Below are 24,297 nucleotides of genomic sequence, written 5' to 3' on the forward strand. Positions count from 1 at the left end.
CAGTCTCAGCTCTCTGGTCGCCAACAAAACGACGACAAGAGCACGATGGATAAGTTGAAGGACAAGGTATCGATCCCTTGGCTTTGGTAGTTGGGCACACCATACACCTGTGTAGGCCAAGAGTGCGCTCGGAGCGGGGAACGACAAGGAGGTGGCGACGTCGACGTCGTACACTCAAGGCCAATCGAGTCGGGCAGGACAATCAAACCAAACGGGTCAACAAGTTCATTTGGGTCAGCAAGGGCAATCGAACAAATCTGGTAGCTCTGGACAAGTTGGCCAGTCGATGGAAAAGTCAAGTCAAGGTGAGCATCAAGAGAAGTGCAGACTTTGCGGGCAATCCATTCAACAAGGCCAATCCGGACAATCTAGCCACTCGGAGCAGTCGTGCCATCATGGAAAGTTGGGGCAATCCAGCCTCTCTGCTCCATCGACGCAACAAGGGCACTCTGTCAAACCGGGCCATCATGGGAAATTGGAAAATGTCGGCCCGTCCACCGAGTACAGACAAACTGGTGGACCAGCTTTCTGCAGTCATTGCGGACAGTCCATTCGACATGGCCAGTCCGGGCAAAAGGAACTCTTGGGCCAGTCAAGCCAACATGGAACAGCAGGGACGTCTGGAGTTTCCGTGCCAACAACGTGTCATTCAAGTCGTGTTGGCCACTCGGGCCAACCAAGCCACGCTGACCTCCAACACCCCTAAGGCTGGACTTGAGCGAAGTCCCTGCGATCGCAGGGAACTTAGTAGTTGGAATGGATCTGCTGCGTGAATTCATATGAGTTACATTGGATTTTGCCATGATCGTCGACGCGAAGGGCTATGTTCCTTTTGTCCTCTCAAGGCACACGACCTTGCACTGGAGAAAGGTCGACTCCGGAACTGTTTTTCAAGCGTGAAATCGCGAGATTCACTTGGCGAGGTCGCGCCAACCAGTCCTCGTTTTGGTGTTGTAACAAGACTGGCGATGCCTTGACGCAATTCGTTCATCACATCCAACGTAGCAAGCCCAGTTGGACCGATGGAGATCATGTGTCGCAAGTGTCGCTTCCGGTATGGACGTAATGTAGTCACACTGAGGTTGTCCCGTTGGAGGAAATTGTCCATCGAGGCTCGTCAGTTGGAGAAATATTGTTGGGACCGCGATGCTCGCATAAACGAAGTTGACGAAGCTCACGATGGTGAAGACAGGCGGCAGCACGAGCTCGACGAAGTCAGGAGGATCACATCAGCACGGCACTCCTGCGACGCAAAGGCACCCAGCACGGGATAAACCTACGCATATCCCGCATGAGGAGCATCAAGAGTTTCGCGAGTTGCGGTCGGGAAAGGACAAGATGGTGCATGCCCTGAGCAATGCCGATCGAGCTGTGCAATCCGCGAAGGACAAAGCGGCAGCGGCCCTGGACAAAGTTGCACGCCAATCGCACACTACCAAAGCACAAGCCGAACACGCCAAAGACGCTGTGCAAGACTCCATGGGAAAGGCACGCGGAATGGTAAGAGGGTGGAAATTGTCATGAGTTTCTGACAAGATTATAGCTGCGGAACTTTGGTAAAATCCCAGACGAAGTGGGGCACGAACTCGGCCAGCGCGGGGAGGCCAAAAAATGAAGAACAACTTGAAGGACCCGAGGCCAGCACGCTGTTTCGGGGGGCTCATTTGTGTGACATTGCATTTGCGTAATTGAAGCTGCTTGAGTGCCCGACGAGGCACGATAATCCAAACATGAGGAATAGGTTGCGTTTGCAAGTAGTTCTGCGCCACGGGAACTGGCACATCGACGGTTCAGCCTAGCGTAGTCGTGCAAATCCCCTTGTACTGACCAGCAACCTCTTCGCATCGCTGACCTACGGTGTTATGCATGGCCGTCATGCCTCACATCCCATGGTTTGAACCAACGAGAGCAATCTCGTCCCTCGACGCAATCGACATGAATGTCTTTCCTGTCCGGTCAAGCTGGGCAATCGAGCTACCCAGGACAAGCAGGTCCTCGGGATGCTAAAGCTATGCTTCGTGAAGACGCCACAAACTAGGACGTGCAACTGACCCAATGCAATCAAAACATCCCAAGTCCTCATTGCGGCGGTGACACGTGCTGGAAGGTGATGCTGCGGCAAATCACACACGTGATAGCAACCGCGGTGACAACTCAAACTTCTCGCAACTCGCATCCATATCGCAAGTTTGTGTTCGATGGGTGCTCATTTCTCACGAATATCAAATGGCTTCGAGTTGGTGCCTTCCCGATTTGGATTCGTATTCTATTCGCATTGGGGACGCATGCGTCGGCAACAGAGGAAGGCTCCCATACTCATGGCAAAGACGTGACGGACTTGGATCTCCACAAAGCGATGCATGCCCAGGACAAGGCGTCCTATGTCGTCGACAACAGCGAGGGAGCTTTGCGAAAGTCAGAGGTGCAGAGGCCTGGACAAGGTCTCGCACCCCTGCAGAAGAAAAAGCCCGGCACGTCGTTGTACAGGAGTAGTTGGGGAAAGCCCTTGGAGTGTGGTTAGGGGGCGGCGGGTATAATGCTGTGAATTGTAACAATCGTATGCTTGGGGACTTCGACAACGTTCAACGAAACGAAAGCAATTTGAACTCTGCCAGCGCAGATTAGCAGAGACCAAAAAGCAGAGCAACTTGTGAAGGGAGAAGGCGTAGCGCAGGTCTCGCGCGAAACGCAGTCCCATGAAAGGTCCTATGAAAGGCTGCTTTCATGCAAGGCGGTCCTTGAACAATCCAAACGAGATGGCGTGATTGCAGTTGAAAGTAGTTCTGCGCCGCGTGTGCTGGCGAAGCGCGTGTCGACTGGTGGGATTGTAATGTCGAGCATTGTGAATGCCAGAGTGTTTCTGTGTAGGCCAGTGACCGCTTCGCACGCCTGAAACAGTTTGGTTTTCACTGTCTCAGAGATTCGTATGGGGGCCTCGACAACCATCGGTGGCAGTGAATATCTTTTACCATGGCCAACATGACGCCCCTCCCATCCATGATCCAGGGAACCGGGTCATGCTGTGCACCCACGCCACACTGCGCACACATGTCCCACAAACCGTTGAGCTGAGCTCGCAGGTTTCCTTGTTGTCCTGTTGTCCAACGCGGAGCAGTCGTTGGCAGCTCCTCTCACGCTTTTGTTTACTTCATTTCGCAAGATGCCCTTGATAGCATTGCAACGATGTGCTCTCCGCCGCTTGGCGAATGCCGGGGTCTTCACACTGCCGCATACTCAGCATCCTGGGCGTTCGCTCGCCGCGCGCCATGACTTTTTGACATTTTCAACGTCGGGGATGCATAACGACGAGGCCAAGCACGCGAAGACGCCCCATGGTGACGACAAGACGATGATGGACAAAGTCAAGGAGACTGTCCACGCTGGCGTCGACAAGGTAAAGTGGGTTCGCCTGTTGAAAACTCTGTGTACTAACGTTGCCGCGATGTAGCTCAAGAGCGGGCTCGACACGATCGACGAGAAGCTTCATGTGGGCGTAGACAAGACGCAGGAGCAAATCGAGAAGGTAAAGGAGAAGACGCATGACCAGTATGAAAAGATGAAGGTCAAGACGCATGACCAGTTCGAGAAGGTGAGGACGGCATGGCGAGCTGCTCTAGTTCGGGTAAACTCTGATGTCATGCACAGCTCAAGCACGGACTCGAAAAGCAAGATGAGAAGGTGCGGACGATGACGTCCAAGTACTTCGATTCGGTCAAGACCAATGCGTCCGCCGTCCAAGACATGGTATCGTGTCGTTGGTAAGCGTGGCTCAGCTGACGATGTGTGAATAGCTCAAGGACTATGAAGAAAACACAAACGAAATGGGCGCTGACTACTATGAGCGCATTCGCGATTCGCTGGACAAGTGGAACGGAAGCTTGATGGACCTGGAGTCGAAAGCGAGCAACTTTAGTGGATCGTTTGGCAAGGATGTGTCGGACTACGTGAAGGAGCAGCGCCACCGCCACGCCGAATTAACGCGCAAAGCCAAGGCGCGCAAAAATAAGTAGAACACCGATCCAGGATACAAGAAGGACTGCTCTTATGAGGGCGATGTTGATATCATTGCAATGTGCGCAACTGGAACTTATTCAAAGGTGATGTTTGCGAAGTCAAACTGGGCGAGTTGGTGCTTCACATAACCTTGTTTGCATTTGTTTGACGGGGCTCGTGGACCATTGCTCTACGACCATCGACGTAATTGTACTCGAGCGGCTCAGGACGTCTCTTCAACCTTTAATTCATTCAAACTGGGATCGACCAAACGAGTTGTACAGCTTGTGGGTCCTGATACTTCCAGCTCTCTATATATCCCGATGTTGGGATCACTTTTGTAGCGACGGTGTGCTGCATTTCCGCTGCGGTCAAACTTGCAGCACTTCCGTGCTGTGGTCCGAAGCACCAGGAAATATTTTCAAATGTCCATTGACACTTTCACACTTTTCAACTGTCCTCGCACAATTTTCAACTGTCTTTGGTCAAGGCACCGTTAGAAAAAGAATTGTCCAACAGACACGGGCAGTTGAAGCGCGCGGTGCTTTCGCTTCTCGCGCGCATTTTGCTATCGAAGGAGCTGCCGCAACACGCAATGACGCACCACGAACGCGACGAGAAGTCGACGACGGACAAACTGAAGGACACGATCCATGCTGGCGTTCAAAGCACATCGGATCAGCTGCAAAAGGCAAACAACTGAAGGCGTGCTACTGTGCTAAAACGTTGTATTGTGGTAGTTCACGAGCGGATTCGAAAGTCGAGACCCAAAGACGTCGTCCAAGGCGACGCAGTTCGTCGAGGCTGTCAAGGGGCGCCATTCCCCCGCAGAGCAAGACGAGGTGGCGAATGTTGCCCAGCTCACGTCGAGTCAAATGTCGCTTGTGTAGATGGAAGTGCTTGGCAACGACGAAGGCATCTCAACCACCCACGGGAATAACAACACAAGAGGAACGGCAAACCAGTGCCATCAAGACGGCTGCAAAGTGGCAGCCGACTGTGCATGTCCTACGACACCCGGCGGAGTCCATATGCAACAAGGGAGCCAGCACACGCAACGCTAGAGTAAACTGCTGAACGAATTCTCTAGACGGGTCTTGGCTTCAATATCGTGTTGTCCAGCGCGTCGGCCGGCTTGGTTTCGTGCCCCCAGGAATGTGCACACTATATATCCATCTCCCGGTCGGCTTCCTACCTAGCTCAGCGTGCTGCTGTCGCATTCAGTTCGAACGGCGCGCCGATACTTGGCATGGTACATGTACGTCGCATTAGCTCGAGCTGCATGCAACAGCTTTACTCGGCTACACCAAGAAAACAAAGCGCACGCCGCACGTCTGCTTCGACAAAGTCGCCAACGATCAACAGCAACGACGCGCGGGGTATCTCAAGGCTTGGTCCATCGTGACATCGTGTCTTGAATCGATGCACTCAATGGGTGGGCTGGGACATGTCCTTTGTCAAAGCTCGTGTGGTGTGCACTGTGTCGAGGGCCGACTCGGTGACGACGATGGGGCAAAACAAGTGCGAGTCGTCCGATTTGACGGCCGTCGAGTTGGTCGGCTTCCACAAGTACTCGTGCACGCAGACCTCTTTCAGATACGACTTGACTTCATTCACACGGCGCGTCCACGCATCGACGGCAACTGTCGCGGTCTGGTTGGTCTCGCTGCTGCCTTCGACCAGCTGAAGCAACGGCTCATGCTGGAGCTGCTTTGCCTCGGCGGTTTCTTCGTCCCAATTCTTGCTATGGAACACCATCAAGCCGAGGACGGCCGGGAGATACCACAACGAGCACAAAAACACCTTTTGCGCGTTTGCCGTCGACGGCGCTGCATAAAACTTGCGCGCCAGGTTGACCGCATACGCGTTGATCGCAAGACCTTCCAGCGCAAACATGTAACTCGTGGCCCCCGATGCCGCGGCCGCCACAGGAAGCGCTGTCAAGCCCAAGGCATACCGCATGATCACCCCAGAAGTGCGGACACCGGTCGGATCGGCGCACGGGATCATCTTGTACCCACCGCGTGCGTAGTCGTGGCGCAATCGCCAGCTGAGCGCAAAAAAGTGCGGCATTTGCCACATAAACAAGGCGGCACCGGTTAGCATGGCTTCTGGGGACAACAGCATGCCGTTCGCAGCCGTGACACCCATGACGGGTGGGATCGCGCCGACAAGTGCCCCGACCCATGTATTCCATTCGGACGTTTGCTTCATGGGAGTGTACACGAGCGAATACAGTCCGATGTTGAACAGACTCAACGACGCCGTCAAAGGGTTGCACGCGGCGGCGAGCAACGCGGTACTGGTGACGGCAGTCGCGGCGCCAAAGGCAACGGCATGATTCCTCGTAATCGCGCCACGTGGAAGCGGACGCGTCATCGTGCGTTTCATCATGGAGTCGGTCTTGATTTCCCAAGCTTGGTTGAACGTGTTGGCGCTTGCTGCGGCCAAGGTTGTGCCGACGGACAGCGCAGCAAACGCCGACCACGAAATGGGACCACCCATCATGAAAAACCCCGAGCCGGCAGTGAGCACCACCAACGCGCTCAATCGCGCCTTCGACAACTGACTGTAGATCGTGAGTCGTTCCTTTAGCGACAGTGGAACGGCCACTGATGCTGCCGACACGTGGCTGAGCGTGGACGAGATCTGCGCATCAGTTCGAGTCGAGAGGCGTAAGATGCGGAAGACTGGCGCATTATGTCGCCGCATTTGCGCTGTCAGCGCGTGGTTTCTTCGCAGCGCCAGCATGTTCGCAACGACTCGGGCTGATCGGCGCGGAAGGCTTGCAGCGCCCTCTTCAATTCAGCAGTCAGTGCAATCCCACCAGCCAGGCTGCGGCCACTCTATTCATTTTATTACTAGAAATCTGTATGAATGACGAATATAAAAATCGGAATCATCTCGATCGCTGATTCGTGGAATTCGACACGGATCCACCAATCAAACCGTGTCGTTTACACAAAGACATGGCAGGCAGCATGTCGTATTTTTGTGGCTTTCAAGTCCATGACGTGGCACGACGGCAGCACACCAAAGACGTGGCACGACGGCAGCACACCAAAGAATGGGATAATAAATAGAGGCTGCTACGACACGATGCACTTGTCTTTGCCTGACCTTTGCGGCGGTGGCTTTGCCCCTGGCTTGATCGGCGGCAGCGACGATCCCGGGATAGGATGGTGGTCGGAGTCAGCCACGTACACTTTGGCTGGGGAGCTCGTTTGGGCCGACAAATACCCTTTGGCCTTGTCGTGTTTCATCGACACGGTGCTGTTGCTATTGGCAGAGAGATTGTCGCCAGCAACATGTTGGGCGGCGGTGAACGAAAGGGTATCGGGGACAGTCTGGCCTGGGTTCAGGTTTGGGATGGGTTTTGGAGGGGTGCGCACGACGTTCGCCCCGACGGGCGTGTTGCTCATGGTGGGTGGAGGAGCTTCGACTGCATCAGAGGGTGCTAGCACGGGCTGCTTCGGCTCGTCCTTTCGCCCAGTGCCCTCCAAGACGTCCGAGTCATGTCGGTCTTCGTCGTCGAGCTTTTCTGCGTGAGATCGATGGGTCCCCGGTCGTTTCTTCGTTCGGTGCTTCTTGGACGACTTCGGGGTACTCGATGGAGCTGGGAGCGTTGACGTGTCGTCCGTTTGGATGCCGGTCGTGGCGCGAGGCACTGCCGCACCTGGCGTGTCTGTGTGGATGTAGCTGTCCTCGAGCTTTTCCTTGAGGTTTCGATTGGTTTTTTGCAACTTGGCAACGAGCTCTGTCATTTGATCACGTTCAGCCTGCGCCTTGGCCAACGCTGCACGGACAGCATCCAGTTCTGCATGCTGGGTTTCGACCTCGACCGAGTTTTCGACAAGCACCTTTTCCTGCATTTGCAACTTGGACTCGGCGATCGCCAACGCTTGGCGCAACGAATCGATCGAGTCGCCACCTTCCTTCTTTGGCTTGGTGGGTTTGTCGTCGAGGGACAGGACTTCGTGGGGCTGTGTCTTGAGCGAGCTGCTTGGGACGTTTCCAAACACGGAAAATTCCACAGGAGTCGACCGAAAGTATTCAAGCAAGTCGTTCGTAATGGGGCATTCGACGCACACGACAAAGTCCATGATCGGATCGACCGATGCCGTCGCTGCCACCTGTGACACGTGGTTTGATTCGTCTTGGAACCATCTACGTCGGGACGAGAAGTTGAGTGGACAGGAGATGCCCCGGAGCTGCTGGTCGTACTTGAATGCAACGAATACGTCACGACAGAGTTTGCCTGGAATCCCAGATAAGCCAGGCACGACGATGTGCACACGCAGCGAAGTGTCTGGGATTCTGTCAGCGAAACGTGGATGATGTGGTGAGAGAGCGACATTGTACCAACGTAATTGCCCAACGTGGGCACTTGAATGGGCTTTCCCGACGTCTCTTCGATGAGGCTCCGCTGGTCATCGTGCCACTACTCGATCCGTTCAGCATGTTAGGTGGTGACGACCTGCTTCAAAGGCTGTATACTTGATGGGAGAGCACGGTTGGCGTGAGCTCGCATGCCATGGTCCCGCAAACAGCCCCCCGCGAGTCCAAGATGGGCACGTTGTCCACAATCTACCCACTACTTCATTGCAAGTTCCTTTTTGATGGAGGAGTACCTTGAGACCGTATTCCAACGTCGAGAGGAAGACGTAGGCCCGTCCGATCAACTGTGGTGTCGGAGGCTCGTAAAATGGATCGATATTGCCTTCGGGAACGGCAATGGTTTCGTGGTTGCGGCCGTTTTCGAGAAAAAGCTGTCATGAACATCAGATACACTTGATGGGGAGGATCCACATGCCTGGTATAAGTCGCGCATTTCAAAAATTTGGTTGTCAAACTTTTCAACGTCCCATAGCACGGACCGGTACGTGCCGGCATCCTGGAACGTCACGAACACCTTGAGCTCCGTCCCGATCGCGTCCGTCATGTCAGTGTGGAGTCCCAATTGCGCCAACTTGGGCTTTGTCGGTAGTAGCTTGACAGAGAACGTCACGGGCTTGTGAAGTTCTTCGCAGATCGAGTTGGCTTCCTTCACGAGGGGGATCGTTCGCAAGAGCTCCTGGGCAAGTAATGATCGCTCCAGCTGCTCGCGCTCCTTTTTTTCAGCCAGCCGCTTGGTTTCTCGCATTTGTTTTTGCAAACTCTGTTCGAGGTCACGCTGCTTTTGCATCAGTTCCGACTGCTTGCGTTCGTACACAACTTCGGCCTTGGCCATTTCCTCGGCGAGCTTGGTCTCTTGCTCCGCGAGTTGCTCCGCGAGCTTCTTCTTGTCCACGTCGCCGCCCTCTTCCGTGCGCTGCAACTGGCTCTTCAGCTCGACTTCCTTCCGCTTCATTTCCTCCTGCATCAACTTGACATGGGCCTCCCACTCCTCGCGCTGCTTGTCCATCTTGACGTTCGCGCTTTCCTGGGCTTCCTTCATCCTGCATTCGCACATTTTGTTCAGAATGACATATCGCAATTGTCTGGGTTCGCTCACCGCGCCTCCATGTCTTTGATCCGACTCTCCATCTCCGCTACCTCCTTGTCCGTCTGGCTCACGTCGTCCTTGAAGTCCATTTGCTTGCAGTTCATTTCTTTCATGGCAAACTGCCAGTCGTACGTGGCGTCGGCGCCAGTGTTTTCTTCCGTTCGTTGGGCTGGTATCACCACCTAGGATGAGAGCAACAGTCAATTGTGTTGGAAATACGGCAGTCGCGCACCCGCAATACGTTCACATTGCCCAGAATTAATCGATCGTTGTGTTGGAGCACGCGAGTCTCTCCACTCGGGACAAAGTCACCGTTCACGACAACGCTTGCCCCAGGCATCGCCGTGATTTTGAGGTCTGTGTCCACCTCATGCCGCTCAACCATGCAGTGCTCCTTCAGAATCCCGAGTCCGCCCAATATGATGGTCTGCGGCTGGTCGGCGTCGCTTCGCCCGACTCGATTTTGCCCTGCAGTGCGTAGGCATACCAGATACTTGCTTTCATGGCGGACCATCGAACGTACCGATTTGAAAAAAGTAAAAGAGCTTTTCGCTCATTTGTTGGTCTTCGTTCAAGTTGAGCAAGTGCGGCTCCGTCTTGGCCTTAGCTCGAATGTCGTGGAGATTCGTCGACAGCCCAATTGCCTTGAGCTGCTCCTCGCGCTTCTTTGCCAGCTCCTCGGTTTCTTTCAACCTGTCCGTCCAGGATTTCTACGCCAAAGTGAGCCGCGTTCTCCAACCCGACACGAGACAGAAACCTCGCTCTCTCGTAGCAGTCGCTGATTTTCCTCAAGCTGTTCACGTATTGCAGCCATTTCAGCCTCTTTTTGCCGCCGCTCTTCGGCCTCCTCCCGGGAAAGCATCCGTGTTTCCGGGCGATTCGCCAGCGCTGGGTCGTCTCGTGTGGCTACATGTCAATCACGTTTCAACATGGGAAATACACGACAACGTACTCATGCGGGAACTGGGGCGTGCCCCTGGGTCCATGCCGCCGCTCTCGATCATCGCTCGACGAAGCTGCTCAAGTTCTTCTTTCAACTGCCAAATATCAGTCGTCGTGGCTCTCGAGGCGACGAAGGACATGGGCGCGTACTTGACGAATGAGCATTTGATTCGGATCCTCGTTCACGATCGCTTGGTTCTTGATTTGTTTCGCGCGATCGGCATATCGTAGCGTCCCGAGGGTCTCCTGTACGGTCCAAGGAGCGTCAGCTCGACACCCGTGGCAACATACCTGAAAGTTGACGCTAGCGGGGCTCAATGCGGCAATCATGATCGTTTTGGCATTCCCGCCCAGTGAATCTTTGAGGAGATGCGTCTATAGGACGGTCAGGCCACGCAAGCATGCCATTGCATCGGACCAGCTTGGAATTTCGATATGGCACTAGCGTCTTTTTCTTGCCGTTGGCGTTGTCCGCCAAAGCAGATATGCAGTTTCCCAGGGCTGACAGGGACTACGCCTCTTGTTAGCACGAACATTTGAGCCTAGCTCAGATTGTTGGCACCTGGTTGATTGCTGCCCCTTCCTTGAGCCTCGCGCCAGTCGCCCCCGTGCTTGCAGCGCGCTCGCTGCCCGCCAAGTCGATGAGGTTGATGCGGCTCACCTTCCCATCACGAGATCGTCATGGACTTGTGCGAAGCAGCGAGGTACCTTGTCCATCATTTTGTTGGACGAGGGGTCCAGTTGCGACTGTGTCAGGATGATTTGGAAGATCGTGTGGGCCCGCGAACTCGTCGCGTTCATGTTTGTCGACGCCGTCGTGCGGGCCATGATCCCAGCTTCCATGAGCTAGAGTGTGCTGTCAAAGACAGCTCACCGACGGACGATCCTTGGATGCGACGTACGGCTGTGATTTCGTCGTACGTTGACACGGCGCTGCGCGTGAGGCCGTCGGCGTACGGACCCTGGCTCGGATGGTCACGCACTTTGAGGTTGTCCGACGACGGGTTGAACAGATCTGGGCTCGTCGTGACGTCAAGACGGCGTGCTGTTTCGCCAGGTCAGCGCACCTTTCACTTTTTCGTTGTAAATCTCCATCATGCTCGCTTCGACCTGCGAGACGTTCAAGTGGGTGGCCGAGATGGGGGACACTTGCCTTGAAGATCGTGCCGTCCGCTGCCGCGCCGTGGATACGCTGGAAGATCACCTCGGACGCTCGAGGAATGATCCCTTTGTCGGTGCCGTACCCGACCATGGAGAACGACTTGCCCGCGCCTGGATGTGCATCGATACTTGTGCCACGACGGACCGATAGCTCACCTGTCTGGCCATATGCAAACAAACTCACGTTGAATCCGGTCCACGCATGTTCCAAGACCTGATGCGACGAGCGTCAGGAGGATGGATGGACGAGACGGAACGAACTTTGATGCCGAGATCGTCCCACACGGTGTCCTGTGACGCGTGCTTGGGGTCTCCAGGGGGCGAGAACGAGTCGTAGCTGCGTGTCAGGTCACTTTCAAGTCCAATGAGTCGTGTATTTGTACCTAAAATCGAATGTGAACGACTTGTCCATGGATGTCTCGGGGTCTGTGATAATGGTTTGCTGGGTTTCTTTGACCATTCCTACGGAGATGGTCGGTCTCTCACATCTTCGAATTGGCACGTACGTATGCAGCACACGCTGTTCATCGACTTCTCGCGCTCGTTGAACGGCCGGACGCGCACCGCGACTTGTACGTTGTCACCCATGTCACAATGGACGACGTCGTCGGCGGCGCGATGGACTGCGGCGGTGGGCTAATTTGGATTTTGTAACGCGCCACGAGTAACTCCCTCACGTGATACACAGTTACGCCATCGCCACCACCAGCTTGGAACCGTCCTGGCGTCCCCAAGCATCGCGCCACGACCTCCGCAGGTTTCTCTTGTCTTCGCCAACTCGTACGCGTCTTGGTCATGTGTCAATGGATTCCACGCGAAAAGTCTCGACAGATGGTGGAGAGGCGCCCCGGTGTCCGCCCTGACAAGTATGCATTGTCACCCCCTTCGTAAAAGGTTGCTCAAGGTTGGCCATAAAATGGTTAAAAAGGCACGAGTTTTTAAGAAAACGAGCCAATTGGTGAATTTTTTCGACTCCATTGAACGGATTTTGCCGACGTACTTGGGCGCCTCGGGGCACCACGCTCCAAACCGGACGTCCCACTTCCGGATATGTATATCCGGATAAACACTGTCATCTGAAGTTTGTATGTGACACCACACGTTGACTTCGGGGTGCGACACACAATTCTCGCAGAGGACGACATCAACAAGCCATGCACCCGTGGGCGTCCATGCTGAAAGCCGCGGCAGATCACGCCGATGGCGATATCCTTGCTTCGCAAATTCCCTTGAACAAGGTACGGGGGAACGGGCAACTCGCAGTACCTGCAGACTTGAAGGTCCGAGCCAACGCCAAGCGACGACGACAGCGAGTCGATGCCACTGCCCCTGCGCCAACAGCTCGGCGTCCCCGAGCGAAGGCGGCTCCAGTACAAGTGCTCCCCAATATGGACGACGCCGTTCTTTCGTTGTTGGCCTTGCGACAATCGCCGTACGTGCAAACTGATGACTCAGCGATTGCACCACCATCCGAGAATCCGACACAACAACAGCGTTTTCTATCACCCCTTGCGTCTCAAATCAAGCAGGCAAATCACTCGATGTCGTTCATCTTGAATGGCGGAGCGTCCCTTGAGGACAAGGGGGGAGTGGTTCGACTTCCCAAGTTGGCGTCCCAACACTCGGGTCGCACGAATGGGATCAGAACAGACGAGCGGACGCGGCGCATCCTTCAAGATCAAATGGACACGCTCCATCAACTGCGGTATGAATCCCATCCATCCACGTCGGCGCATCTCCACCCCAACGACGACATGGTGGACGATGACGACACTGGCGACAGCGACGACAGCTACGACGACGACGGTGCGGCATCCGCCAGCTCGCTCGATCCCCAGAACCGATCGACGGGGCTTGTCGACGCGAGCGGCGTGTTCCAGCGTCTGCTTCCTCCGACGATGGCGCAGCAAGACCAACTTCAACAATCAGCTCGGAAACCCTTCTCGACTAGCTGGGCTCAACGCAAGCACAACTTTGAGCTGCTTCAAGTCACTGCCCGCCTTGAAGATGCGCGACAGGACTACCTGGGGCATATCCACGCGGCGTTGGAGGAAGACATGCGTATGCAGCTCCATTATCAGCACCTCCATCCCCATATGGCACCTCCCACCGATGCCCAAACACTCGCCCAGCGCCGACTGCGGGCCCGTGAAGTGTCCATGATGTACCTGTTCCAGACCGAGTGCAAAAGCGCGTACGAAATCGGCGCGTTTTCGTTCAACCACACCACGACAAGCAACGTCTTCCATGACTCGTTCACGGACATTCGCGCGCTGCTCGCCGCGCTTGACGGTGCCCTGACATCGCGCAAGTGTTGGATCATTGGCATCGAACAGGACAATGGCGAGCACGGCGCCATCGACGACATGCTGACGTTCCACGTCGGATTTCATGTGCTTTTTCGCGACGACGAGCGGGGTCTCGAGGCACTCCTGCGACCAGAACTGCACTGGCTGATACCCCACGTCATGAGCCAGAAGGGACTCGTCAGTGTACAAGCTGCGCTGCAATGCCGCTACCACACGTTCGATGTCGAGAGCATGCACGTTCACGTCGACGTTGCTGGGCTCGTCCACAACCTCAACATCCAGGTGAACCCTGCCGATCCCGTCGATCGAACGCCATCCCGACGGCTACCTCCCCTACCATAATGGGATAGAACCACGTGCAGTATTTATAGTCCGGTCAACATGATCACCAAGAACTCTTCTCGCATCCGCTCCTTCCAACAGAGTCATGCGCTAGTGCAGACGTGCAGTTGAGGACTGACGAAGAACGGCCTTGACTCCCGCGCATGCGAACGTTTGTGGGTTAACGGCAAGAGAATAGGTGTGGAGACGACGCAGAACGTGTGGAAGGTGAAAGCTGCAAGAAATGCTGCAACGCCGCCCCACGCGCAAGAACACTCCCTTTGCAGTGCGAATTCACCGGCAGTTCCTCCCTGGGTCACCCACATTCGTGCCATGCGCATCCAGCCCCCGCCTCTCAATTGGCAGCACGCTCAGCACACACTCGACTTGGCGGGACTGTCCATCGTGCTGCTGTCGACACTTCATCTTGCGTGGAAGGTGGAGGGTGTGTTGACGATCATTACTTGTACACGTGTGATTGGTGGAGATTGAAACAATTGAAATAATTTCAGCCAATGCCATTGGACCAACCGTGCAGTCACCTGCGGTGAGGACGCTTTCCCTCTATAAATGCATATTGTTCCTTTGCAAATTGATACCACAATAATTTACACCCGGCAATTCCGAGACAGCAGCACGTGGCGACCGCAGCCGCCGCACACCGTCGACCTTCCCGTTGCCAAACTTCGTCTCGACTGCAGGTGCGTGTGTGCAGCCCTTCCGAATGAACCCGTGGAGGTGTATCGTATTCATTCGCTGGCGACTCATGCTTCCTCACTGTGTCCAGAGTAGCAGACCTGGGAGTTTGACGACAACTCGCACACACGCATGAACACTCAATTCAACCAACAACCGCCGGGTAGCCAAGGTGCACCGGGCTTCCGGCCGTTCAATCCTGCGCAAGGACAACAGCCTGGTCCGCCTGGATCGGGAGCGATTCCTCCCAACAACGGACCTGCCGGGAGTTTCAACCAGCAACCACAACAACCTGGTTTTCAACCTCCCGTCGGCGGAGGGTTCCAACAACCTCCTCGATCGTTTGGAGGCGGAGCGCCACCTGCACCAGGCCCACAGCAACCCGGTCCTGCACCTCAGCAATTTGGCGCTCCACGTGGACCTCCGACTTCGCAACCTGCACCTTTCGGCGGACAACCTCGCGGTCCACCTGGCCCTCCCGGTCCTCCTCATTCCGGTGGACCACAATTGAACCGTCAGCATAGTGGACCTCCCAGCGGCCCACAATATGGCGGTGCACCTCGGGGACCACCATCGCAACCTGGTGGTATTCCTCCTCAAGGAGGCCCTCCTGGTCAATTTGGCGCCCCCACTGGTCTCCCGCCAGCCCCTGGTCTTGCACAACAATTCGGCCGCATGTCCGTTGGCGGCCCTCCCACTGGCCCACCACAAGGACCTGGCCAGTTCCAGCAAGGCCCGCCGCCTCCCGGTGGTGGATTCCCGCCCCAGGCTCCCCCTCAGTTCCAGAAGGGCCCCCCACCCCCTGGCCAATTTCAACAAGGGCCACCTCACTTCCAACAAGGCCCCCCACCCCCTGGCCCAGGGTTCCCTCCGCAGGCCCCTCCTCACTTCCAGCAGGGAACTCCAGGGGCCGGGTACCCTCCACAACATGCCCACCAGCAAGGAGGTGTCCCGAGTGGCGACTTCAACCAGGCTGGCTTTGTCTCGAATGCACCAATGCCGCCGACTGGCCAGCTCTCGGAAGCAGTCTTGGCAGCCCAGTGCGACCCTCGCTACATGCGCCTGACGGTGAACGCGATCCCGCACTCGCAAGAGCACGCGACCAAGTCGGCGCTTCCGCTCGGCGTGATCATTCAGCCGTTGGCAAAGCCAGACAAGGGCAAGGAACTGGACGTCGTCAACTTTGGCGCGAGCGGCGTCGTTCGATGCAAAGCGTGCCGCACTTACATCAACCCGTTTGTACAGTGGGTCGACAACGGCCGGCGGTGGCGATGTAACTTGTGCGGTGTTTCCAACGACGGTACGCCTATTCGTCGTCGGTGGTGCTTGGAACGTACCCCCTGACACGTGACCGTAGTGTCGGGCAATTACTTTTGCCATCTCGGCCCCGACGGCCTTCGCCAGGACAAAGACGAGGTACTTGTGATATCCCGACACGGACGTGTGATCATTCGCATAGCGCCCGGAACTCCGCAGCGGCAGCGTTGAAATCGTGGCGTCGTCGGAGTACATGATGCGCCCGCCGACGCCCCCGGTCTACGTGTTTGTGATTGATGTGTCTGCCCAAGCCGTGGCCAGCGGCATGCTGGCAGTGGCCACCGACACCATCAAGCACGAGCTGGACAATTTGCCCGGTGCACCCCGCACTCGCGTGGGCTTTATCACGTTTGACAACGCTGTGCACTTTTACAACCTCAAGGTGCGCGTTGTCGACGTGCGTGGAAGTGTCATGATGGATGTGTAGGCGGGGCTCAACAGTCCGCAGATGATGGTCGTGCCGGACATCAACGAGTTGTTCATTCCCATTCCAGACGAATTGCTCGTCAACTTGAGGTACGCACGACTTGACATGCGACTCGCCATGGTCCGACCAGTTCGGGTGCTAGCGACTCGCGCGAACTGGTTGAAGCGCTGCTCGACATGCTCCCGCGTGCCCATCAAAACACACGCAACCCAGACACGTGTCTCGGCCCTGCGATCCGCGCCGCCTTTCGCTTGATGGTACGGATGGTGACGTGTCTTGGGGTTGATTTTCCATGCGCAGACGTCTGTGGGCGGCAAGATGCTCGTGTTTCAAAGCTCGCTCCCGACGGCGGGCCAGGGATCGCTCAAGCACCGCGAAGACTCTCGTGTGCTCGGATCGAACAAGGAGCACGATCTGCTCAACCCCGTGGATACGTTTTACCGGAAGAACGCGATCGAGTTTTGCCGCCAACAAGTCAGCGTCGACACGTTTTTGTTTTCCCCGCAATACACCGACTACGCGTCGCTCGGTACACTCGTTTCAATGTCGTCCATCTCTTATCAAGGTGGTAGGCGCCATGTCCAAGTACTCGGCTGGCCAAGTGTTTTACTACCCTGGGTTTACCGCCGCAAAAGATGGCGACAAGTTTCGTGCAGAGCTGGCGCACACTCTGACGCGCGAGACGGGGTGGGAAGCGGTCATGCGAGTGCGGTGCACCAAGGGCATGCGCCTTGTCAACTTTTACGGCAACTCGTTCTTGCGCGGGCCGGACCTCCTTGCCTTGCCCAACTGTCACGCCGACGCTGCGTTTGCCATCGAGATCGAGCACCAGGACGCCCTCCTGACCGCAAGCGTCATCAGCATCCAAGCCGCTTTGCTCTATACCACGTCATGCGGTGAACGTCGCATCCGCGTGCTCACGGTGGCGGTTCCTGTGACCAAGTGTATGACGAATCACACCATGGTGTGTACAAACACTGACGCTCTCCCGATGATTCGAGTAGTATTTGCTGAAGTGTTTCGCTCCGTCGATGTGGACGCCATCTGCAACATGATTGCGAAGAACGGTAACCCCCGATCGATGGTTTTCAACGTCATCGTTGCGTAGCGCTGGAAGTCGCTCTCAAGACTGGCCTCGAGCCGGCCCGCAACAAGATGCAGCAAGTGTGCGTCGACATTGCTCGAGCGTATCGCACGAGTGGCGCGTATGGCCAAAATAACCCGTCCAACTCGGGCTTTCAGCTGCAGTTGCCCGAGTCCTTGCAGCTACTGCCTCTGTACACGATGGCACTGATGAAGAGCCCTGCGTTTCGTGGCGGTACCGACATTGGATCGGACGAGCGGTCGCATGTCCAGTACTCACTGTACAACATGCCTGTGTCGCTGTCGCGCAGTTTCATCTACCCGCGGTTGTTTTCGTTGTTGGACTTGCCCCCTGATGCGGGCTTTCCATCGGACGACCCGCGCGCCGCGACGGCCGGCGCGGACAAGATTGTGTTGCCGCATGTGCTCAACCTGTCCGTCGAGCGCCTCAACACGGAGGGCGCGTTTTTGCTCGAAGACACGCTCAGCTTGTACCTTTGGATCGGGCGAGGGCTCAACTCTCGATTTGTGTCGAGTCTCTTTGGCGTCGACTCGATCGACGGCGTCGACTGCCGCGAGTTGTCCCTGGCGGCCCCAAAAGACGACATCGGGACCCGCGTGCACAACATCGTCAAGGCGCTTCGGGAGGATCGGACGGCGCACATGAAGCTGCACGTGATTCGGGAGGGCCATCCCGTGGAAGGCAAGTTTTTTTGGAAGCTGGTCGAAGACCGCGCGAGTTTTGCGGGAGGCCAGGCGTCGTACGCCGAGTACTTGGGTCAAATCAACCGCCTCAGCCACGGCGGCAAGTAAGGTAGCCCCCATGGTATCCTCAAATACTCGAATGCATTTTGAACCACCCGGTCAACTTGACGCATGCACACGACTGTATCATGATCGACTTGTTATCGTCGAGAATGCGCGAGCATCGTCGCGAGCTACGAGTCAAAACCGGCACGCACATAGACGTAAACAGACACGTCCTTTGCCGTCCACGACGCTTCGACTTTGGCCTCTCGCGGCGGGTGCTCAAACAACATGCACGCGCTCTGGCTGTGCTCGCATTGCCGTACGCTGTGGCGGTTGCACAGCTTCTTGGACACAATCACGCGGCGGAGCTGGCGCATCTGTCGGAGTTGCTCCATCACGGCCAGCATCAGGTCGTCCGTGAAGACGAGGTTGTTGATAAAGACGACGGTCGCGTCCAAGAGGTTGGCGTCGCTCGGCGGTCGCACGATGTCACCTTGAACGATCATAACCTCTTTGCTCCGGAGCACATTTGGACAGGTCTTGCGGAGCCGGCGGAGGGCGCGTCGGCCAGTGCGAACGCGGTTCGCAAACAACTCGATGCCTTTGGACACGCGGCACGTCGTCTCCAGCGCCACCTGGAGCACGGGCTTGGCAGTGCCACACCCCATGTCGTAGAATACGTCCGATTCGCGGAGCTGCAGGAGCGGGATGATCGTGGATGAGAACGCTTCCTCCTTCATCTCGCCGTACGTGGTCATGCGGAACAAATCTGCCTGCGACGATTGCCGCACCAGGTCCGACATGTTTGCACATGTCGCCATTTCGGTCCGCACGATATCGTCGGACAGTTTGTACAAGTTCTTGTCGTCCTCAATGACTTCTTCGTAGGCATGAGCTAGGTACTACGGAGGAACACCATGTGTGCGCTCAATGTCGTTCGGACAGGTGTAGACGGACTCGTACCTTGAGGGCCTCGGAATGCCCAAGCATGGGGGTGGCTGACTCGTCCGTGAGATCAACATACAAATCCCCCGCAAGGAGCACTTCCCGTTGGATTCGTCTTGCTACTACGTCGGCCTCGGTCTTGTCGCTATCGTCCACGAAGTCAGAGATGAAACCCGCATTGGTCGGAGCTTGCCGACTGAGCTGATCGATGTCGCTGCCGAGGTCGCTGTCTTGATAGTCGTCCGCAGCTTCATCTGAATCGTTGTCCAATGTCAAGTCGATGATGTTGAGCTCTTTCAAGTCTAATCGAGTGTCACATTGTGGTGCTGGACCAAGGGAGGTGTACCCAGAGGAATGGCGCGAGATGGCATGCCTCGTGTGAGTTCTTGGGAACGCATGCGCCCTGCATATCATGGAAATGGCTCAGAGACGTCGAGAAGCGACACTTACGTGGGCTGACATGAATCGAAGCCGACGCTGGCACATCCGACCGTTCTGGCGACTTGTACGACGAATCATCTGCGTCAATTGTTCAGGACATCTCAAACTATGTGGCGGCATGGCCGGTTTATGTACCTTCGGACGAGTCAGCCACAATCACAACAGGTGAAGGACGCCTGCTTTTCCTAGCGGCAGATGGCGGTTCTACCAGCCGACGCCTCTTCCCACTTCCACTGGTCCCTTGCAATGAGGTTGCAGGAGGTGGTGGAACAGTTGACTGACGCATCGCGCTGGCGTCGTGGATGACGCAGCAGTCTTCGCTTGATGCGAGCGAATCGAAGAAGAGCCGCCGTCGACTGGTTCCCATGAGGAATCACTGCAAACCCCCGCTGCAGCTGACGCGGGAAACCGGATAACAACATAATTATCCGTACTACACAACATTGGATTTGCAGATTTGGCGGTAGATTCGACGGGGCATGGCGCAGCCTGGGTCCACTTGCATGGGTCCACTCGCATGGGTTGAAACGCCAGTCCCGCGACTCTGTGAACGTGACGATACCTGTCATCACTGGACTCCCTTCACTTTACAAGTGCTCTGAAACAACAGCTCCCATGTTCAACGCTCAAACGGAGCAAAATGTACAACAATTCCATCCACGTAGCACAATCAACGCAATGGAGCTGCTTTCTTCGCCTGTCGAATCCACTTGGCCACGTGACTCAGCTCTTCCTTTCGCGCTCGCTTGACGCCGGGCGGGTCCAACGGATGTGAAAACATCAAGTCCAAGTGATGGGCACCACCCTCGACGTCGATCGCGACCACGGACGGGTTCAAATCTTCAAGTACGCCCATGCCCGACCAGGGATCGTAGTTTCCGTTGGAAAATACAATGTTACTCGATGCCCGAAGCGCCTTGCGGCCGCCGTAGACGGTCGTTGCCCATTCTGGACGGAGTTGAACGTGCCACTTGGCCAGGCACCGCGCCGCGTCGGCGGCTTGATCATGCACATCGACCCAAAACATGTCCCTGATGCCTTGGTCCTGTGGTTGGTACAGCTCCGAGCAGAACAAATAGTCCCACAAGTCTGCGTCGATCTGGCTTTCGTTGGAAGGCGCGGCCCGGGCGTAGCATGGCACGTCGTGCGTACTGTTGTAGTAAACGCCGACACTCGCTCGGAGGGCTTGGAGCAGCGAGAAGTTCCCGGCTTCGGTCCAGGGAAAGGTTGGCGCAAAAGGTTTACACGCCTCGCGGACTGGGAATGCTGGCAACTCGCTCGCGCCATTCATGATATACGACGACGGGTAGGGAAAGTTGCCCATGGCCAGGTAATCAAACGCAGCTTTCGCCCATTCCCGCACGGACAGGGCGTCATCCTTCCCGGAGAGTGGATTGCAAAGACCCAGGCCACGTTGCACGATCGCTCGTCCGTCCTCGGTGGCAGCGGCATCAATCAGGACATCCCACACACGGCGGACGTTTGATGCGCAGTTAGCGACACTTCCCGCCGCTGGACTTGCGTCGTACGTCACAATTTGGGAAAACGCTGTGAGGTTGGCAGGCGGGGATTCGCCCAAGAACGACAGGACCGGGGCAGATGCTGCAATCGCGCCGTCCACCACGTGGGGGTATTTGATGCGGAACCAGGATGCCAACATGCCGCCATAAGACCCACCGAAGGCGATCACGGGACTCGACGACGCTCCACTGCGAGTGGCCTTGATGTGTCCAAGCAACGTCGCGTAGTCTGCCAACGCTTGCTCGGAACTCAAGTGCTGGAGGCGGCTGGTGGCGTCCGATGGGACTGACTTGCCAAAGTACCGATGCTCGGCGAACACGAGAATTGCGCCAAACTCGCGGGCGTTTTCCCACATGAGACCCGTGTGGTTCAAATACAGCTCGACGTCGGCTTCGTTCCCTGCGTAGAAAAAGATGGGTCCGGACGAGTTTTGGTGCCAGAACTCGTCGCACACAAAGTATCGCTGTCGGTAAGTGTCTGGGATCGCTTCAAAGTGGTTCAACGTCTGGACAAAGTAGGATTCCGTACAACGCACACGCAAATCCCCCGAGAAATCTAGCGGAGGGAGCTTGGACATCATTGTGGAGGACGAACCGGCGCCATCAGTCGTCGTAGATGGCACTGCCATCGTCCGCGCGACGTACAGGACTGAGCCGATGCAAAGCGCCGACAAAAGGCCAATCGCGATGGCTGCTTTGTCCGAAGAGGACATGCGCAGTACCTTCTTGGAGCGGGGACGGCCCGTGAGCAGCGGCGTGGAGGAATCGTGGTGCATGCTGTAGTTCCAGGTTTCGATCGGTGCACAAGTCAGTTTCTCTCAACCCTACGAGACACTTTGTTTTATCCAATGGAAATCCACCAATTCAATGCAAACGCTTCGGATTGGTCGAAATGACTTGATTTTCATAAATACATCACGTCCATCAAAGATCTTCCTCTGTCTTTTGGAGCACGAACTGCAGCCGCGCGGGCTTGACAAGTGACTTGAGCAGCGTCGTCACCACGGTCAAGTCGAGCGCGGTCGTGTCCATCTCGTTAACTGCGACCAGAATGTCGCCCATCTGGAGGTCGCGGAGGTTTGGGGCTTCTCCTTTCCCCGTGATGCGACTCACCACGACACTCTTCCCGCTCTGCTTGAGCGTCATTCCCAGCGGACCTGACGCCCACACGATTTCAATCATCGGCAGGCCACATGCCGAGACGTTAGATGGCGGGGCTGCATACAATCGACTTGTCAACAGGCCGGAATCGTCCAAATCCGAGTTCGTGGACGTCGAGGTATGGGATAGAGGTAGTGGCGGGTCTTTCGACGGCGGCGTTGACGACGATGGTGACGATTGAAGGGTGACGAGCGGTGTGACAACGTCATCATGTTCTGGAGCGTCCGACTGTGCGGCCTTTGCGTCTACAGTTGGAGGTACAATTGCAGGTTCGTCCCCCTGTTTGGATGCTTGAAGTTCTTCGTCGGTGTTGGAGACAGACGACGACGTCTGGACTAGACTGTCCCTGAGGCGTGGCTCGACTTCTGGATCGCTGACCCGTCGATGGAACACGAGCGTCGCAGGTTTCGGGACAGCTTTGAGGAATTCCATCGTGCCTCGGAGCCCAAGCTCTTGAACCTTGACGTTTGACACAGACACGAGGCGATCGCCGAGCGAAATCAGGTTGCATCGGGCTGCGAGACCATCGCCGTTGAGCCGCGCGACGACCATGGTGTGGTGAACTTTGTCTTTCTTGAGAGTCAGGCCAAGGGGACCGTCTTCCCACACCAGCGAGTAGTCTGACTCGCGGCTGCATGCGGTTGGCGCCAATGAAGGAGACGGCGGCAACACAGGCTGTACCTTCCGCCGAAACTCGAGTTGTACGGGCTTTTTCGCATCCCGCAACAGTACGATGGATGCTTTGTACCCCAGGTCAGCGGTGCTATGACCTTGGATTGCAATGAGCTGGTCATGTGCTTGGATTTGGGAGAGCGAAGGCGGGGCCAAGGACGCTGGCACCGTGCGTTCTTTTACCACGGGGATATTGCCCATCTTGATGATGCTAACGCCCAATTTGAGGCCTTCGAGCCACTCGATCGTGTACGTAATGTGATGGAGATTCTCGGGATCGTCCACGTCTCTGCTCACGATCGACTCGTTCATGTCGGTGGACACAAGTGACGGTGCGCCGCTTCGGCGGACCCTGCCAGGAGTTGTCTGAGTGATAGCGTTCTCGGACGAGGTGTAGAAACTACTTCTGTCGTCTAGCGAAAGTGATTGCGCGGCAGGGGCGACCGGAGATCGCGGCGACGGACCGAACGTTAAAACGACGGGGTGGTCCAGAGTTCGTAAACGATCCATGCACGCGTCAAAGTTGATATTGGGCTCGCCGTTAGTGGCGAGTAGAACATCGCCGACATGGGCTTGCTGGAGTACTTGCGGTGGTGCATCCGATTCGATGCGCCGAATCACGGCAAGGTTCTTTGAGTTGCAACGGAACGCAATGCCCAAGGTTGACGAGTTCCACACGATGTCATAGTCAGGGCGTGGAGGGTGCGGATGTTGGAAGGGAGGCGTCTCCAATGGTCGCGACAGGAAGCCATACGCTTGAAGCGAGTGGCGACTGCGCGGAACGACCGACGACGATACCAGGGAAGAAGGGGTGCCTTGCACACTCTTGCGCCGCTGAACAGGCCTGGAAGCATGATTGGGTCGAGGAATTGAGCCAGAGCTCTCCTTGTCCATGAGCGCCGCGCGCTGTTGCACCTTGGACCAGTCAAGCAGCGACATCACAACGAATCCGATATGGGACGGTGGTTCTCGTTGGCATCCATCGGCAGTCCATGACAAAGTCAAGTCTTTTTATGAAAGGTCAAAACTTACTTGATATTTGTATTGAACTGGAATATTACTATTTCGGGGCTA

At 56.1% G+C, this 24,297-nt stretch overlaps 8 protein-coding genes across 9 annotated transcripts; 2 read left to right on the forward strand and 6 right to left on the reverse strand.

Moving 5' to 3' along the window:
• Nucleotides 1–3,170: 3,170 nt before the first annotated feature.
• On the forward strand, nucleotides 3,171–4,010 carry H310_09142 (hypothetical protein; the record flags this gene model as incomplete). Its single annotated transcript, XM_008875129.1, has 4 exons — nucleotides 3,171–3,394; nucleotides 3,449–3,589; nucleotides 3,646–3,744; nucleotides 3,792–4,010. The coding sequence occupies exons 1-4, from the start codon at nucleotides 3,296–3,298 to the stop codon at nucleotides 4,008–4,010; spliced, it is 558 nt and encodes a 185-aa protein (XP_008873351.1). The 5' UTR covers nucleotides 3,171–3,295.
• Nucleotides 4,011–5,230: 1,220 nt separating this feature from the next.
• Nucleotides 5,231–6,803, reverse strand: H310_09143 (protoheme IX farnesyltransferase). Its single transcript, XM_008875130.1, has one exon. The coding sequence runs from the start codon at nucleotides 6,742–6,744 to the stop codon at nucleotides 5,422–5,424; it is 1,323 nt and encodes a 440-aa protein (XP_008873352.1). The 5' UTR covers nucleotides 6,745–6,803; the 3' UTR covers nucleotides 5,231–5,421.
• A 160-nt stretch (nucleotides 6,804–6,963) lies between these two features.
• H310_09144 (hypothetical protein) lies at nucleotides 6,964–12,218 on the reverse strand. Its single transcript, XM_008875131.1, has 23 exons — nucleotides 12,088–12,218; nucleotides 11,965–12,043; nucleotides 11,843–11,918; nucleotides 11,738–11,795; nucleotides 11,574–11,692; nucleotides 11,488–11,530; nucleotides 11,323–11,435; nucleotides 11,129–11,266; nucleotides 10,983–11,081; nucleotides 10,839–10,931; nucleotides 10,712–10,795; nucleotides 10,571–10,666; nucleotides 10,431–10,515; nucleotides 10,236–10,384; nucleotides 10,002–10,188; nucleotides 9,711–9,946; nucleotides 9,488–9,660; nucleotides 8,807–9,431; nucleotides 8,625–8,762; nucleotides 8,491–8,580; nucleotides 8,356–8,434; nucleotides 8,218–8,302; nucleotides 6,964–8,160 (listed from the first exon to the last, which is right to left on the reverse strand). Exons 1-23 carry the CDS (start codon nucleotides 12,167–12,169, stop codon nucleotides 7,083–7,085), a joined length of 4,005 nt encoding a protein of 1,334 aa, XP_008873353.1. The 5' UTR covers nucleotides 12,170–12,218; the 3' UTR covers nucleotides 6,964–7,082.
• Nucleotides 12,219–12,690: 472 nt separating this feature from the next.
• On the reverse strand, nucleotides 12,691–14,498 carry H310_09145 (hypothetical protein). The gene has a single exon (XM_008875132.1). It carries the CDS (start codon nucleotides 13,972–13,974, stop codon nucleotides 13,507–13,509), a length of 468 nt encoding a protein of 155 aa, XP_008873354.1. The 5' UTR covers nucleotides 13,975–14,498; the 3' UTR covers nucleotides 12,691–13,506.
• A 327-nt stretch (nucleotides 14,499–14,825) lies between these two features.
• On the forward strand, nucleotides 14,826–18,731 carry H310_09146. Of its 2 annotated transcripts, none has more exons than XM_008875133.1 (10): nucleotides 14,826–14,912; nucleotides 15,004–16,207; nucleotides 16,265–16,323; nucleotides 16,367–16,606; nucleotides 16,652–16,740; nucleotides 16,794–16,908; nucleotides 16,952–17,180; nucleotides 17,224–17,595; nucleotides 17,656–17,718; nucleotides 17,760–18,731. In XM_008875133.1, the coding sequence occupies exons 2-10, from the start codon at nucleotides 15,040–15,042 to the stop codon at nucleotides 18,545–18,547; spliced, it is 3,123 nt and encodes a 1,040-aa protein (XP_008873355.1). In that variant the 5' UTR covers nucleotides 14,826–14,912; nucleotides 15,004–15,039; the 3' UTR covers nucleotides 18,548–18,731. The 2 variants fall into 2 exon arrangements, with proteins under 2 accessions (XP_008873355.1, XP_008873356.1); XM_008875134.1 differs by having other exon boundaries at nucleotides 14,827–14,912; nucleotides 14,999–16,207; nucleotides 17,760–18,617.
• Nucleotides 18,564–20,260, reverse strand: H310_09147 (hypothetical protein). Its single transcript, XM_008875135.1, has 6 exons — nucleotides 20,006–20,260; nucleotides 19,880–19,948; nucleotides 19,776–19,832; nucleotides 19,623–19,731; nucleotides 19,448–19,574; nucleotides 18,564–19,386 (listed from the first exon to the last, which is right to left on the reverse strand). Exons 1-6 carry the CDS (start codon nucleotides 20,235–20,237, stop codon nucleotides 18,673–18,675), a joined length of 1,308 nt encoding a protein of 435 aa, XP_008873357.1. The 5' UTR covers nucleotides 20,238–20,260; the 3' UTR covers nucleotides 18,564–18,672.
• Nucleotides 20,261–20,441: 181 nt separating this feature from the next.
• H310_09148 (hypothetical protein) lies at nucleotides 20,442–22,203 on the reverse strand. The gene has a single exon (XM_008875136.1). It carries the CDS (start codon nucleotides 22,164–22,166, stop codon nucleotides 20,541–20,543), a length of 1,626 nt encoding a protein of 541 aa, XP_008873358.1. The 5' UTR covers nucleotides 22,167–22,203; the 3' UTR covers nucleotides 20,442–20,540.
• A 4-nt stretch (nucleotides 22,204–22,207) lies between these two features.
• H310_09149 (hypothetical protein) lies at nucleotides 22,208–24,210 on the reverse strand. The gene has a single exon (XM_008875137.1). It carries the CDS (start codon nucleotides 24,160–24,162, stop codon nucleotides 22,315–22,317), a length of 1,848 nt encoding a protein of 615 aa, XP_008873359.1. The 5' UTR covers nucleotides 24,163–24,210; the 3' UTR covers nucleotides 22,208–22,314.
• Nucleotides 24,211–24,297: the final 87 nt, after the last annotated feature.

Source organism: Aphanomyces invadans, assembly GCF_000520115.1.
Source record: "Aphanomyces invadans strain NJM9701 unplaced genomic scaffold supercont1.20, whole genome shotgun sequence".
Classification (NCBI taxonomy): domain Eukaryota; phylum Oomycota; class Saprolegniomycetes; order Saprolegniales; family Verrucalvaceae; genus Aphanomyces; species Aphanomyces invadans.